This window comes from Cervus elaphus, chromosome 12 (assembly GCF_910594005.1).
Source record: "Cervus elaphus chromosome 12, mCerEla1.1, whole genome shotgun sequence".
NCBI lineage: Eukaryota > Metazoa > Chordata > Mammalia > Artiodactyla > Cervidae > Cervus > Cervus elaphus.
In genome coordinates, this window is record NC_057826.1 from 87,661,572 (window position 1) to 87,675,815 (window position 14,244).

The following is a 14,244-nucleotide window of genomic DNA, read 5'->3' on the forward strand; positions in this document are numbered from 1 at the left end:
AAATAGAGACATCGAGGCAGAAAGAGATCCCGAGACAGAGACGAAGAGACAAACAGACCCAGAAACCAATTGTCCAAATGGGGGGGCCCATGGCGACCCGCAGCCGGCGAGGCACACGCGCGCAGACCCCAGCAGGGCGGAGCACCCGCGAGGCGCAGGTCACAGCACGGGGCCAGGGTCCCTGGCGGGGCTCGACCGGCCGCGCTCGCCTGGCGCCCCCGCCTGGGCGGCTCGCCCAAGATGGCGATGGAGGGGCGGGCGAGGCGGCAGCAGCCCCGGCCCCCGCGCCGGCCCCCGCTCAGGCCCGGGCCCCCGAGGCCGCGCCCCCGCCCGCGGCGCCGCGCCTCCCCGGGCCACTGACGCCCGGCGCGCCCTCCCCCGGCGGCGGCGGCGGCGGCGGCGGCCGAGGCGCGGGGAGGCGGCGGCGGCGGCGGCAGCCCGGGCCCGGCCCCATGTCGCGGGGGGCCGCTGGCCGCGGCAGCGGGCTCATCGCGCTGACCTTCTGCCTGCTGACCGCGCGCGGTAAGGGCGGGCGCCCAGGCAGCTGCGGGAGCGCCTGCGGGGTGACTGTGCGCCCCGGGTTGCGCGGGGCTGTGGGGCCGCCGCGCCCCGAGTCCCGAGCGAATGGGGACCGTGCGGCGCCGGCTGCGCGCCCTTGTGCCAGTGATGCCTGCGCTCCGGGGTCCGCGAGCCGCGGCGGGTGGCGTTCGCGGCGCGTACTTGTCCGTAGGGGGTGTGTATGTCCTCGGTTTGCGGAGTCCGGAGTGAGTGTACGAGTGTGTGTGTGTGTGTGTGTGTGTGTGTGTGTGTGTGTGTGCGCGCGCGCGCGCGCGCGCAGAGGGTGGGGAGGGGGCTTCTGCCGGGCGCACAGGTCCGCAGTGCGTGGCCGATCGCTGCGTGGCATCGCTGGCAGTGGCTGCGTTGCCGGTGGTCTGTGCGGGGCGGGTACTGCCGTGTACTCGCGCGTCTCCGGGTTGGGAGTGTGAGAGAGGAGGGGTGTGTGTCTACACCTCCATTTGTGTGTTGAGATTGTGTGTAATTGTGTTCATGGCACTGAGCTAATATTTGGCCTTGGCTTTTGGGGAGTGTCCTTGCCCTTGGTGGGGGGACAGGAGTAGGAGATTCCGGATTGACTGGGGATAGTTGTGATAAAATACTCAACTTTGTCCAGTGGGTGTGGTCCCTGAGGCTGGTTGTGAGGGGGAGCGGGGGCCTGTGGCCTCCCCCCCAAACCCGAGGCCCGGAGTAGGCTGGGGGAGGGGGCAGGAACCAGTTGCTTTCGTGGACGAGTCCAGTACTCGCTGTCGGGATGGGACGCATGTCACTTCTGCCCCAGGGACACATCTGAGGAGCGTTGACGAGGTCAGCAAGGCCTCCTCCAGCCCCCCAGCACAGTGCGCATTGGGGGTAGGTAACTCTCCAGAGTTGTCCTAGCTGGAGAAAGGGCTGGGGATGGGGTGACGAAGTCCCAAGTGTCTATGCTTAAGGGAGCCTTTTCCCACCCCGGCCCGCTCCCTCTCGGTCCTGTGTGCGTTTCGGGGGCGGCCCAGGGGGAAGGTGGTTGGGAGCGCGGGGGAGGGGGATGGGCCGCCCGCTTTGTTCCCTAGTCCTCGCCTCCCCTGCCGAGCGGGGAGCTGAGGATGTGTCCGGGGCTAGTCGGGGAGGGACTTGGCGGTGGGGGTGGGGAGGGGGATTTCTCTCCAGCTGCTGCGGCTTTCCAGAGAGACTCAGCCAGGCCACGTGGGAGGGAGGCAGGGACGGCGGAGGGGGGAAGGAGCCTCCGCCTGGCCCGCCCCGGCCCTTCTCCAGGAAACCCAAACAGCGGGTGGGAAAGTATCGGGAACTACTCGGACCCCCTCGCTCCCTACAAAGACACGCCCCTCTTCAGACCCGACTGCGGCCCGGCAGGGGGCCGCCTGGGGGCGGGGTCCCGGCCGCCGGGCCAGGGTAGTGGGGGCGTCTGGGGTTGTCAGGTGGGGGGCGGGGAAGTGCCAGAGAGGCGGCTGTGCTTCTGGAGGCCAAGGGATTAACGGAGAGTTGTGCCCACCCTCTTCTCAGAGCTCCCGACCGGGGTCGGGATCATCCAGCCAAGCGGAGTCAGGGCCGGGAACTGCACTCGATCGAGCATTATGGAGTAGCGGTGAGGCCTCCCGCCGGGGGCTGTTTGCCTCGGAGACCTGGCCTCTCCCGGCTCCGGGTGCACAAGGCCGAGCTGGGACTCCCTTGGCAGCAGTATGCTTGGCTGAAGCTGCGGCGCTGCCGGTTCACAGTGCTAAATCCTTCGAGTGTGCAAATCTCAGTCCTGGGGACACTCCCCAGGCTAGAGTTCGGACTAGCCAGCCCCATCTGGATGGAGGTCATTTATTCATTCATTCAACAAATATTTACTGAGTACTCGTTTTGGCTAGCATGTGACCGGTGCCTGGATATAGTAAATAAGGAGGAGACTGACAGGTACTCAGCAGAGGCTTCCTTCAGGAAGTAGTGAATACTAGAGCTCTGCGCAGAGGGTCAGTTAGCACCGCAGGAGAGCGATGGTGGGGAGAGTTTTGCAGAGAGAACTGCACGTGCAAACGCTCAGAAGTGACTTTCTTTAGACCATCGAATGAAGCTAAGTTTGGCTGGAGTTTAGAGTGCAAGGCATGAGGGTGGGGCAGGTTAGGGAGGAATGGGCCAGGGGCCACAGAGTGTCAAAAAGAGAAGGCTGAAAATGGAGCTGGATCCAACTCATGAAGGGGCTTATAAGCCCCACCAAGGTTTCTGGCCTGAGAGCCCAAATGAGTCCTTGGGGTTTTGTTTGTTTGTTTTTCTTTTTAAATATTTACTTATTTTTGGACGCCCTGGGTCTTCCTTGCTGCTTGTGGGCTTTCTCTAGTTCCGGAGGTTGGGGGCTCTTCTCTAGCTGTTGTGTGTGGGCTTCTCACTGCCAGGGCTTCTCTTGTTGTGGAGCATGTGGGCTCTTCTCTTGGCATGTGGACTCAGTAGTTGCAGCTCGCTGGCTCCAGCGCGCAGACTCAGTAGTTGTGGCCCCTTGGCATGTGGGATCTTTCTGAACCAGGGATGGAACTGGTGTCCCCTGCATTGCAGGGCAGATTCTTAACCACCAGAGCATCAGGGAAACCCTGGAGGGTTTTGAGATCTGTTTTGCATCAACTCACTCCAACCGAGGTAGAGAATGATTGCATGGGTCGGAGGCAGGAAGCTGCAACTTCTTGGGAGACTGTGGTAGTAATCCAGAAGAGAGGGTGGTGGTAACTAAAGTAGTGGCAATTGGAATGGCCAAGTAGCTGGATTCTAGAGATATTTAGGAGGTAGAATTAGCATGATAGTTTGAGGGAGTTTGTAGAGAGTGAGGGAGGGAGAAGTAAAAAATAGTAGACACTTCAGCCACCTTGACATGTTGGAGTCAAGAGTGTGACTGCCCGTCTCTCCAGCACACTTCTGGTCAGGGGTTGGGAACTGGGGAGATGTTGATGTGAATGGGATCCTACCTGGGAGTGGTGGTGGGATGCCCAGTGCTCTGTTTTCACCACAAGCGAGAAGTGGGGCTCTCCCTTATGCCCAAGCAGGATTTAGGGGGTGGTGATGCAAGCGGTCAGTAGAAGGAGGGCTGTAAGTATAGGTGAGTTGCTTTCTTCTCACCAGGAAACTCCCACCTCCCATCCTTTTCTCAGTCCAGAGGCTCGGAGGCCAACCTCAGTCAGTTGGAGTGTTGGGGTGGCCCTTTCTGACCTCATCTTGGGGGTTAGGAACTAGGTCAAACACAGTCTCTATTTTTTTTCAAGATTTTTTTATTTTGATGTGGACCATTTTTAAAAAATGTCTTTATTGAGTTTGTTACAGTATTGTTTCCGGTCTGTATTTTGTCTTTTTGGCCAAGAGGAATGTGGAATCTTAGCTCCCATACCACTGACATTGGAACAGGACATATTAACCACTGGACTGCCAGCAAGTCCCAAACATAATCTCTATTAATAGTGAATCTAAACAATCCAGTTAAACCTTCATTGATCTTGTATGTATTTTCATGGCTCAGTTAATCATAAATTTCAAGTTGATTAATCTCACAATGAGTCTTCAAAGGGCAGCACTAAGGAGAACTTAGAAATAATTTTAGCATGAACTCATTTTGCAGTTGAGAAAACTGAATGACTTCCCAGTTACATGGAGACTGAACTGGGACCATAACCAATCTCCTGGCTATTGGAGTAGCCATACCTTCCCGGGTTTCAGTACACATTAACCGGAGTTCAGTCTCTCTTCACCCCTCCCCCTCACATGAGAAGTTATCAGCAACTTGGGGCTTAGCCCCCCTCACTTCGTGTGTCTGGGCCTGGGCCCTGGAATCCACTCTTCCCCACCCACCCCCACCCACTGCCTCCTGTTCTGCCTCCACTCTTTCTGAGGTGCAGGAACCAGACTTGACACAGAATTCCAGATGCAGAACAGATGTTATTGCCAAGCAGGCCTAGGGGCTCCCAGCTCCCCGGGTCACAGGGGAGGAAGAGAAAGAGTGGCTCTGATGGGGGAGGACCCCAGCTGCAGCCTGGTCAGAGATGGGGGATGGCAGCTGGGGGGAGAGAAGAAAACCAGAGAGAGGATGATCTGGGCCTGCCATGCAAAGAAACGGAATCCTTGTGCTTGGGGCTGGCTGGGCTGCCAGCTACTACTGCCTCACTGCTGAGGCATCTTCTGGATTTGAGGGGCTGTGGGGTCCCTGGGGTTGGGAAGCAGAGGCTCAGGAAGCCGTCTCTCAGGTACAAACCTGAACACGCAAGCTGGTGCAGAGTCAAGACTTCTGGAAGGCTCCATAAGGGGCTCGCTTACCTTGCACATGCTTGGAGCTCTGGCAAATGAATGGGGCATAAGAGAGACAAAGGTGGGCACACAGGAAGGTATTTTTATTTATTTATTTTTATTTTTTTTTTAAGGAAGGTATTTTTAATCAGGCCTTCCATATAGCAGCAGAGTAATGAGCTCCCCAGTCCTGGTTAATGTTTAAGTACAAAATTTCTTTGAATGTGAGTTTGCTGTCCTGTCTTAGGGCTTAGGGGTTTTTTTTTTTTTTTTTGGCTGCACCTGACAGCTTGCACGATCTTAGTCCTTAGTTCCTTGATCAGGGATGAAACTCTGGCCCACGGCAGTGAAAGCACAGAGTCCTAACCCCTGGACCGCCAGGGAATTCCCTGCCTTGGTGCATTTTCAGCATTTTGTTGGTTATCTCACAGGTGCCGCATACTATGCTAGGCATTTTCCCACATGTATTATTCACATCATCCCCAGCCCTGAAGGGAGTTCCTATAATTTTTCCAGATAAGGAAATGGATGTTTGGAAAAGCAAAAGGGGCTCTGTGTCTTGGTCTTTTGAGTGTGTCTCCGCATGTCCTCTCGTCTGTTCAAGGACTATTTATTGAGCTCCTGCTGTGTGCCAGACAGTGTTTTAGGTCCTAGGGAAGGCTGACCAGGATGATAATCTCAAACTTGTTGCCCTGCTGGGGAGATAGGCAAGTCAGAAATCTGCCATGCTAACTGCAATGACCCAGGTACCCAGGGTCCTATGGGGCAGAAAAAGGAGCGGCGTGGCAGTCAGACCCTGGGCTGGCCCAGCTACTGGGGGGAGAGTAGCAGCGGTGCTTTCAGAGAACAGGAAGTGGTTTGGCCTGGTGGGGACTCGGTGTGACAGGAAGCAGGAGGTGGGCAAGTCAAGCCGAGTGTGGCTTTGCTGTCAAGCCTGCTGGGGCCGAGCCTGACTCCGCAGGATCACAGATGAAGGGAATGCTGCCTTCCTCGTGTCCCAGGCAACCGTCCCAAGCTCTCCTTCCAGCTGTTGTGGGAGGGGCTGAGCGTGTGGTATGGGAGGTGGCCACGGTGGGGGAGTGGGGAAGGAGGTTTCTGGGAGATACTGACTTGTGTCTCCTGGGAAAGAGTGGTGATGGTGTCGTGGAGAATTGCCCTTGTAGACTGAAAACAAGTTATAAATCTGCTGGGCCTTGAAATTCAAAAATGACAAGGCATTGATGTTTGTGGCAAGTTCTTGCCTTAACAAAGGCGGCATCTCGGCTTTGTCCCCCTTCTTCCCCCCAGGCCCCCCATCCTCTTTTCTGAGAGTCCACTGGAGAACGGAACCCTGGCCTATGCCAGGCCCCCACAGATCCTGCAGAACAGCGCAGAGCTGGCCCCAGGGCTCAGCAGCGAATCTCCTTTCTGTCTGGGTCCTAATTGGCCTCAGGAAATCTAATTTATCCTGCAAGCGGGTAAAATAATGCCAGAAAAAGGAGACTGAGAGATGGTCCTGGGGCTTCTGAGCATAGAAGCTCTGTGTCTCAAGCAGGGTCCCCCCTCCCCACCCGGGAGAGCAAGGAGAAGGGCTTGTGGGAGACGGAGACCCCCTTGAGGCAGAAAGCTGGCCACAGCAAGTGTCCAGTTTGTCCGCCCTGGCCTGAGAGGGAGGGCTGAGAAGTGCTCGCGGGAGGGGCTGGGGGTGGTGGGAAAGGGGGGGCCATGAAACCACTGGGCAAATACTCTCCAGAGCATCACTTATGCAGAAAGATTTGGTGGTGTAGGAGCCACACTTACATGAAAGCAAACACTTCTGTGTAACAGAATAGCATGCAAAATAGGCCAGAGGTTTCAAAATAAAAGGATTTCAGGTGGTCAGCAAGCCTCCTGAGTCTGCTTTCCTCTACTGCTGGGAGAATTTTGGTGAAAATGAGAACAGTGGCAGCTCTTTAGTTTAAAACTAGGGAAACGGAACCTGAAAGGAGGAAAACCGACCCAAGGTCATACAACACACGATGCGCCTAGACTCTGACTCTAGGCCAAGGCTGGTCCCACCACATCCCGTGGTTCGTCTTAGGCAAGAGGAAGGATGGGTAAGGGACCTCTGAGTGGCTCCATGCTGTGAGACCCAGGAAGAACCTTCCTTGGAGGGGACAGGGGCAGCTTCATGGAAGGATGTGGCACCTGAGCTGAGCCCCTAAGGATGCACGTGTCCTGGGCACAGAAGTTGGGCTGGGCCCTGAGGCAGAGAGAACCTCCTCTTATTCGGGAGCAGCTCTCTCCTTGATGCTGGGTTCACCCCTGGGATGTCCAAGAAGGATAATTTCCCCAGACTGTCTCCCAGAGAGGTGAGATCCTCCCCTGTTGGGCCTCAGTTTCCCCGTCTGTAAAATGAGCAGTCTCGGGCTCTGCACACATTTCCATTAATGTGAGCTGACCTGAACTCCTGGCATAGCCCTGTATCCCCCGGGAACCCCGAGTTCTCCCCACATCTACATCCCTGTTGGTTTCCCCTGCCGCCTGGCCTTGCTGGGTGCTGAGCTCCTCTGAGGTGGGGCAGCCAGACATCTGCTGATCCATGAATATTCAGGAAGGAATTGGAGCCTTCTCTGGACTCCCCAGCCAGCCACGGCCCCTCTGGCCGCCATCCTGCCCGCCCGAGCCCAGGCTGCTGACAGACCCAGCAGCTGCTCTGGGCCCCAACTGTTCACATTGTTTGTTCACCACGGCGGGGGATTTTCCAAGCCTCCGACATGCTTTGGGGGGCAGGGAGGCTGGGCTGCCGGAGGGCTCAGGGATTCGAGTCATGTGGGGCTTTTCTCCCCTGAAACTCAAACCGACTGCTCGGTGGCGTCTGGAATGGAAGCCGCTGGGCTGAGAGCCCAGGCTGGCCTTGCCCCCACTGCGTTTGCATCAGAATCTAGGGCCTCAGATGGACAAGGGACTGGATGTTGAGAATAGTGATTTGCATTTGTACATCCCCTTCCAGTTTATGAAGTCAAAGTATTAGTCGTTCAGCCGTGTCCAACTCTTTGCAACCCCATGGACTGTAGCCCACCAGGCTCCTCTGTCCCTGGAATTCTCCAGGCAAGAATACTGGAGTGGGCTGCCATTCCCTTCCCCAGGGGATCTTCCCACGCCAGGGATCGAACCTGGGTTTCCTGCATTGCAGGCAGATTCTTTACCATCTGAGCCACCAGTGAGATCTCCAGTTTATGAAGTGCCTCTAAAGAATGAGTTCCCATTCCTTGACTGATGCCTGTTAGGCTTTGCACTGGCGCCCTGCCCTCCATCATCTGGTTTAATCCTCACAGGCTCCGTAGTATCACCTTCATTTTACAGATGTGGAAACTGAGGCCCAGAGAGGTGAAGTGGCTTGTCACATAGCTGATAGGTGGAAGCATGATTGGAACCTTGATCTTCTGCCCCAGGATCAGGTGCCCTGGGTGGTTTCCTTCCCCAGTTTGCCTGGAAACAAGGTGAGGGCAAGTGCTGCCTTCTCCTGGCTGCACCCCTAGAACTGCTGAAGCCAGTTGTGTAGTTGGAGGTGCCTTTAAGAAAGGCAGAGAGGCCCGTTCAGACCCTCTCTGTCTGCCTGTCTTCCCACTGCGGTGTCCTGGCTCCTGCCCCGGCCTCCGTATCTCAACCTGTCAGGACTCCTCCCTCAGTCTTGATCCGATTCAGGGCTTTAAGTGCTGGCATATATGTGTCTAGGTGTTGATGAGTGTAGCAGAGATTCGTGTGCACCTGTTTAGGTGTGAAAGCTATCTATAGTTTTTTGTGTGTGTCTAGATGATCCAGGCTTCCCAGATGGCTCAATGAGTAAAGAATCCGCCTACAATGCAGGAGATACAGAAGGCACAGGTTCGATCCCTGGGTCGAGAAGATGCCCTGGAAGAGGTCTTGGCAACCCACTCCAGTATTCTTGTCTGAAAACTTCCAGGGACCCAGGAGCCTGGTGGGCTACAGTCCATGGGGTCGCAAAGAGTCGGACACGAGTCGTGTGTGTGCTGAATCACAGCACAGCTAGATGGTTCTCTACGTCAGTTTAGGGATGGGTGTGTCCGGGTCACTGAATAATGCTGCCGTGGTCGAATCTCAGCCATCACCTGCTACGTTTGAGTAAACAAGAGCCGGGGGGGTGGGGGGTGGGCAAGAAACTCCCAAGGCCACACAGCTAGACTGTGACAGGTCCAGGTCTAGAACTGAGGGTCACCTGTGTGCTTCACCGTTGTGCTTTCTGCATGCCCCTGACGGGGCTCTGTCAGCCCTGGCCTGCCTGGTAATGAGTATGGTCCTCACCTCTGTCCCTGACTCACTCTCAGACACACCGTGGTGCCTTTAAGCAAGGTGTCAGGCCAGAGGATACAAGGGGACCTTCAGCCTTGGAGCGTCTATGGGACAAGGAGGCAGCAGGCCAACCTTGCGGGAGATACAACGGGGAGAACCAACCATTTCCCTGTGAATAATGGTTACTGGCCTGGCTGAGATGTTGCTTAAAATGATAAACATTGGCATTTGGGTGTTTTTGCCTTGACCCAGGATGGCATTCCCTGCCTCTGTTGTCCTGCTGCTTCACCTCCTGCTCCCTTCCTCCAACTGTCCACCTTTGCGGCCAGGGTGGTGTTGGAGCTGCGGGCTCTCCCGGGGCGTCTGCAGAGGGTCGGGGGCCTGGGTTCTGTGCTGGCTTACTGTGCGGCTCTGGAGGAATCGGCTGCGGGGAGGAGAGCTTAATTCTTGCGGTCGCTGCAGCAGAAGTGGGCTGGACAACCACGCTTGAGGCGATCTGCAGGACTCCAGGCGAGGGAATGACATTGCTGGGCCAGGTCAGCCACTGTGCCGCTCTCCCTCACCACACAGCATCTCACTGACCGCTCACGGCAGCCTTTTGAAGAACGAATGACTGTGTCTTTTGAAATTGAGGGGCAATTCACATGCCACAAAATTCACCATTTAAAGGGGACAAATCAGTGGGTTAAGTTTATTCACAAAGTCATGCAACCATCACCACTATCTAATTCTAGAAACATTTTCAGCACCCAAAAAAGAAACCTTAGATCCCTTAGCCATCTCTGTTCATTCTTCGCTCTCCCCAGTCCCTGGCAACCATGAATTTATGGTCTTGTCTCTATGGATGTGCCTATTCTGGACATTTCATAGAAATGAGATCACATTATACAATATGTGGCGTTTCATAACTGGCTTCTTTGACTTTGCATGAAGTGCTCTGAGGCAAATGTCAGTACTGCATTTCTTTTGATAGCTGAGTAATATATTTATCCATTCATCAAGTGATTGGGCTTCCCAGGTAGTGCTAGAGGTAAAGAATCCGCCTGCCAGTGCAGGAGGCATGAGACTCAGGTTTGATCCTTGGGCTGGGAAGATCCCCCTGGAGGAGGGCATGGCAACCCATCCCAGTGTTCTTGCCTGGAGAATCCCCATGGACAGAGGAGTCTGGTGGGCCATAGAGTCTCACAGAGTTGAACACGACTGAAGCGACTTAGCACGCACGCACACACAGGTGATTGGGCATTTGAGTTGCGTCCACTTTTTTGCCAAGAACTGTGTTACTTTGTGGATGAGGCAGTTGAATGGGGCTGAGGGGCGGGCACGACGGGCACGAAGCTCAGCCATTGGCCCAAGATCACAGTCAGAGGCAGAGCTGGGGTCCAAACACAGGTTTCCTCATGAGCCTCTTTCTCCGAGGTTTGTCCCCAACCCTGGTGCATGTGACTCAGGAGCTGGAGGCTGTGGGATGTAGAAGGACACGCTCTGATGGCCCTGGTGTCCCTCCTCTATGCAGGGGAGCAGCCGTTGCCCCAGGAGACGACCGTGTCGCTGAGCTGTGGAGCAGGGCCGCTGCAAGTAATCCTGGGCCCAGAGCAAGCCCTGGTGCTGGACTGCAGTCTGGGGGCGGCTGCCACCGGACCCCCCACCAGCGTCACGTGGAGCAAGGATGGAGGCACCCTCCCTCAGCACGAGCACCTTCGCCTGCTGCCCAATGGCTCCCTATGGCTGTCCCAGCTGCCAACAGTAGATGGCGCTGACGAGGCAGACCCTGGGGCTTCAGAGGTCATTGAGGGCAGCTATTCCTGCCTGGCCCATGGCCCCCTCGGGGTGATGGCCAGCCAGGCTGCAGTGGTCAAGCTCGCCAGTAAGTGCTACATCTGGGGCTGAGCTGAGACCCACACGACGTGGGGTGTGGGAACTGGGATCCGCCACTAGTTACTTGCACAAAGGCTTGTCTCTGAGCCACGCCCCCTTTCCCTGCCTCCTGCCCTGCTCAGCGGGTCCCTTCCTGCTATTATCTGTCTCACCGTTCAATAGTCTCACTTCTTCCCCACTCTTCTGCTGCTCCTCTTTTTCCTTCCCTGTGGCTTTGAGAGTCTAGACTTGTCCTTTCCTCCAGGAAGCCTACCGGAGAGGCTTGTAAGAGTGTCAGGAGCACAAAGGTGCTCCCCAGGCCCATAGCAGGCGGAGTGTGTGGAGCCGAGCTGCACTGCCCAGCCACCCCTTGAGCGGGGGCTCTTAGGAGGCATAGATCACCATGAAGTAATTTTGAGGCCAGAGGAGACACTGTCGTCTGACATAAGGAAGGCCGGGGGACTCCTCTGACCGGTCATCAGCACTTATCCTTGGACTGCCTGTCTCCGTCGCGCTGCATTTTCTCTGCCCGGGTGTCTGTCGCCGTGGGCCCCACTGTGTCCGTGTGCGTGTGTGCATTTCGCCGTCCGTGCTCGCCCTGGGCCCCTCTGTGTCCGTGTGCGTGTGTGCGTTTCGCCGCCCGTGCTCGCCCTGGGCCCCTCTGTGTCCGTGTGCGTGTGTGCATTTCGCCGTCCGTGCTCGCCGTGGCCTGCTCTCTCGTGTCCCTCTCCTGTCGCTGTGTTCCTCACTGTTCTCACCCCCAGCCCTCGCAGGCTTCTCCCTGCACCCAGAGTCGCAGACTGTGGAGGAGAACGGGACCGCTCGCTTCCAGTGCCAGATCGAAGGAGTACCAGCACCCGTCATCACGTGGGAGAAGGACCAGGTGACGCTGCCTGAGGAGCCTCGGTGAGTGTCCTGTAGGGGAGTGGGGAGTGGGTCCCGGAGGGCAGGTAGGTTGGGCTCTGCGACGTTCTTGGAAACTGGGGTCCTTAGAGTCAAGGTGGCTGCATTGGCCCAAACTGACTTAGGAGCCAGCCACCACCGGATGCTCAGCTCATTTCTGGTCCCAAAGAGAAATCAGGCCGGAGGTGTTTGCTCCCTGGGCGAAAAGCCACCTACCAAGCTATGGGGCTTGGGTAAAGAGCAGTGATCAAGTACTTCAGAGCATATGTAGCCCAACCACTTGTTTTATCGAGGCGGAGACCAAGGGCCAGAGAGGAGCTGTGTTTTATCCAGGCCACACAGTGAGGCATTGGCTGCATGTTTGTTGTTTGCTCAGGGCCAGGAGGCTGCTGGGAGGGTTTCCTTTTGCATGTTCCTCTGAAGTTTCTACCCTAGATACATAATTTCTCTTCTTCCCTCAGTTCCATCCAGTGGGGTGCAACATCTGATAACTGGATTGTGGGGGTCTTTTCTGTTTCACCCTCCTCTCTTCCCATAAAAGCAATGGAGCAATCCCAGGGAATGGTGTCTAGGGCAGAGGAGAAGCAGAGGCTAGACCCAGGCCCTGATTGCTCCTGTGGCTTCCTGGGAAGGCCCAAACGTACACAGAGCATGTCCAGAAGGCATGAGGCTGGTTTGCATCCCTGGGCTTGGAATTGGTCTCGTGACTTGGCTGCCACCCCATAGATTCTTTTTTGATCGATGCACTGGGTCTTTGTTGCTGCATGTGGGCTTTCTCTATTTGTGATGAGCCGGGGCTGCTGTCTGGTTGCGGCACGTGGGTTTCTTATTTTGGAGGCTTCTTTTGTGGCTGAGGGCACAGGCTCTTTAGCATCCTGGTTACAGCAGTTGCGGCTCCCAGGTTCAGTAGTTGCAGCACATGAGCTTAGTTGCTCTGAGGCATGTGGAATCTTCCTGGACCAGGGATCGAACCTGTATCCTCTGCGTTGGCAGGTGGATTCTTAACCACTGTGCCACCAGGGAAGTCCCACCCCACGGATTCTTACGTTTTGGAAAGGTTTCTCCAAAGGCCTTTCCCAGCTGCCCTGCCCTCCTTTCCATGCGTCTCTCTGGCTGTAGTTACCAGCCCACTCTCTCCTCTCCCAGTTGAGGTGAGATATCTCAGGCTCAGAAATACTGGTTTCCAGATCTCTCTGCCCTGGAACTAACCTGTCTTCAGAGTATTGAGTTGGCCCAGCTCCTCTGACTTTTGCCCATGTCTCAGTAGGGGTGAAAGTGTGAGAGAAACTTCTAGATAGAAAAGCCACAGGCCACATCTCTGCAACAGTTGGAAGGGAGGAAGAAGGGTGAGAAGTCAAGATGTAAGTGATCCTGTGATTCTGGTGATCAGTCAGCCCCACTGGTCCAATGGGTTGGACTTGATCGTGGTTTCCAAAGTGAGATTCTTTTAGAAAATAGTCTCTAAAGATGATTCTTGGGAGGAAAAAAAAAAAGTATTCCATGGTCAAATAAGACCAGGAAAGTGCCTATAAATCTCCCTCTTGGAGTTGACAAGTCCCCTGAGAAGCCCCGTGCTGAGAAACCTGTTTAACTTGTTTAACCACCTCTTAGAGTCATTTGCTCAATAGTGTCAGTGGCTGAGTTGTGTTCAACTCTTTGCTAATCCATGGACTGTAGCCTGCCAGGTTCCTCTGTCCATAGGGTTCTCTAGGCAAGAATACTGGAGTGGGTTGTCATGCCCTTCTAATATCCCAAGAATGAGCATTCTAGGGAGGGGACCTTGGGATTGCTAACCCAGCCTTCCCAGCACTGACATTTTAAGTTCTGTGCCTTCCACATGTGGTGCTTGTCACTGTGAGGGTGGACGCTTCCAGGTAGTTGCTGGGTGAGAATCAAGTGAGAGGTGGGCGAGGGCAGAAAACTCTCCCCGCGTTAAAAGTCACAAGAGGCTCTGCTTCATGAGAGCGGTGTTTTCTCACTTAATCCCTCCCGTCATCCTTCAAGCTAAGGGTTTCTTATTTTTTCACATTTTTCTCTATTTACTTTGTTTATATTCCTATTAGATCCATTTTTCAAATTCATATAAACAGAGAAGAAGAAACAAAAATGACTCATCTTCTTAACCACCCATGGAAAGCCTCTGTTAGTTTTGATGTCTATCCTCAGGACTTTTCCCCTATATGTTTATAAATATTAAAAATTTTGGATTATCTATACTGGGTATTTTTATTCAGTCTTTTTTATAGAAAACGAAAATGGGATTATGTTGCAATTTCTGCTTTTTTTTTTTTCACTTAATGCATTCAGAACCCCCTTCCAGGTCTGTCTGTGTGGCTGTGGCAGATACTCTTTGAATTGTGAAAGGAGGGAGCTGAGGATCAGAGACACAAGTCACTTGCCTCAGGTCACACAGCTGCT

General features: G+C 55.1%; 1 protein-coding gene across 1 annotated transcript in view; it reads left to right on the top strand.

Annotated features, from left to right (window-relative positions):
- Positions 1 to 275: 275 nt before the first annotated feature.
- LOC122704837 (immunoglobulin superfamily DCC subclass member 4) overlaps positions 276 to 14,244 on the top strand; it is a 39,934-nt gene continuing 25,965 nt past the window's right edge. Inside the window, exons 1-3 of the mRNA XM_043919895.1 lie at positions 276 to 522; positions 10,583 to 10,933; positions 11,688 to 11,829. Coding sequence (XP_043775830.1) covers positions 453 to 522; positions 10,583 to 10,933; positions 11,688 to 11,829 — 563 coding nt within the window. The 5' untranslated portion in view covers positions 276 to 452. The remainder of the gene's footprint in view (positions 523 to 10,582; positions 10,934 to 11,687; positions 11,830 to 14,244) is intronic.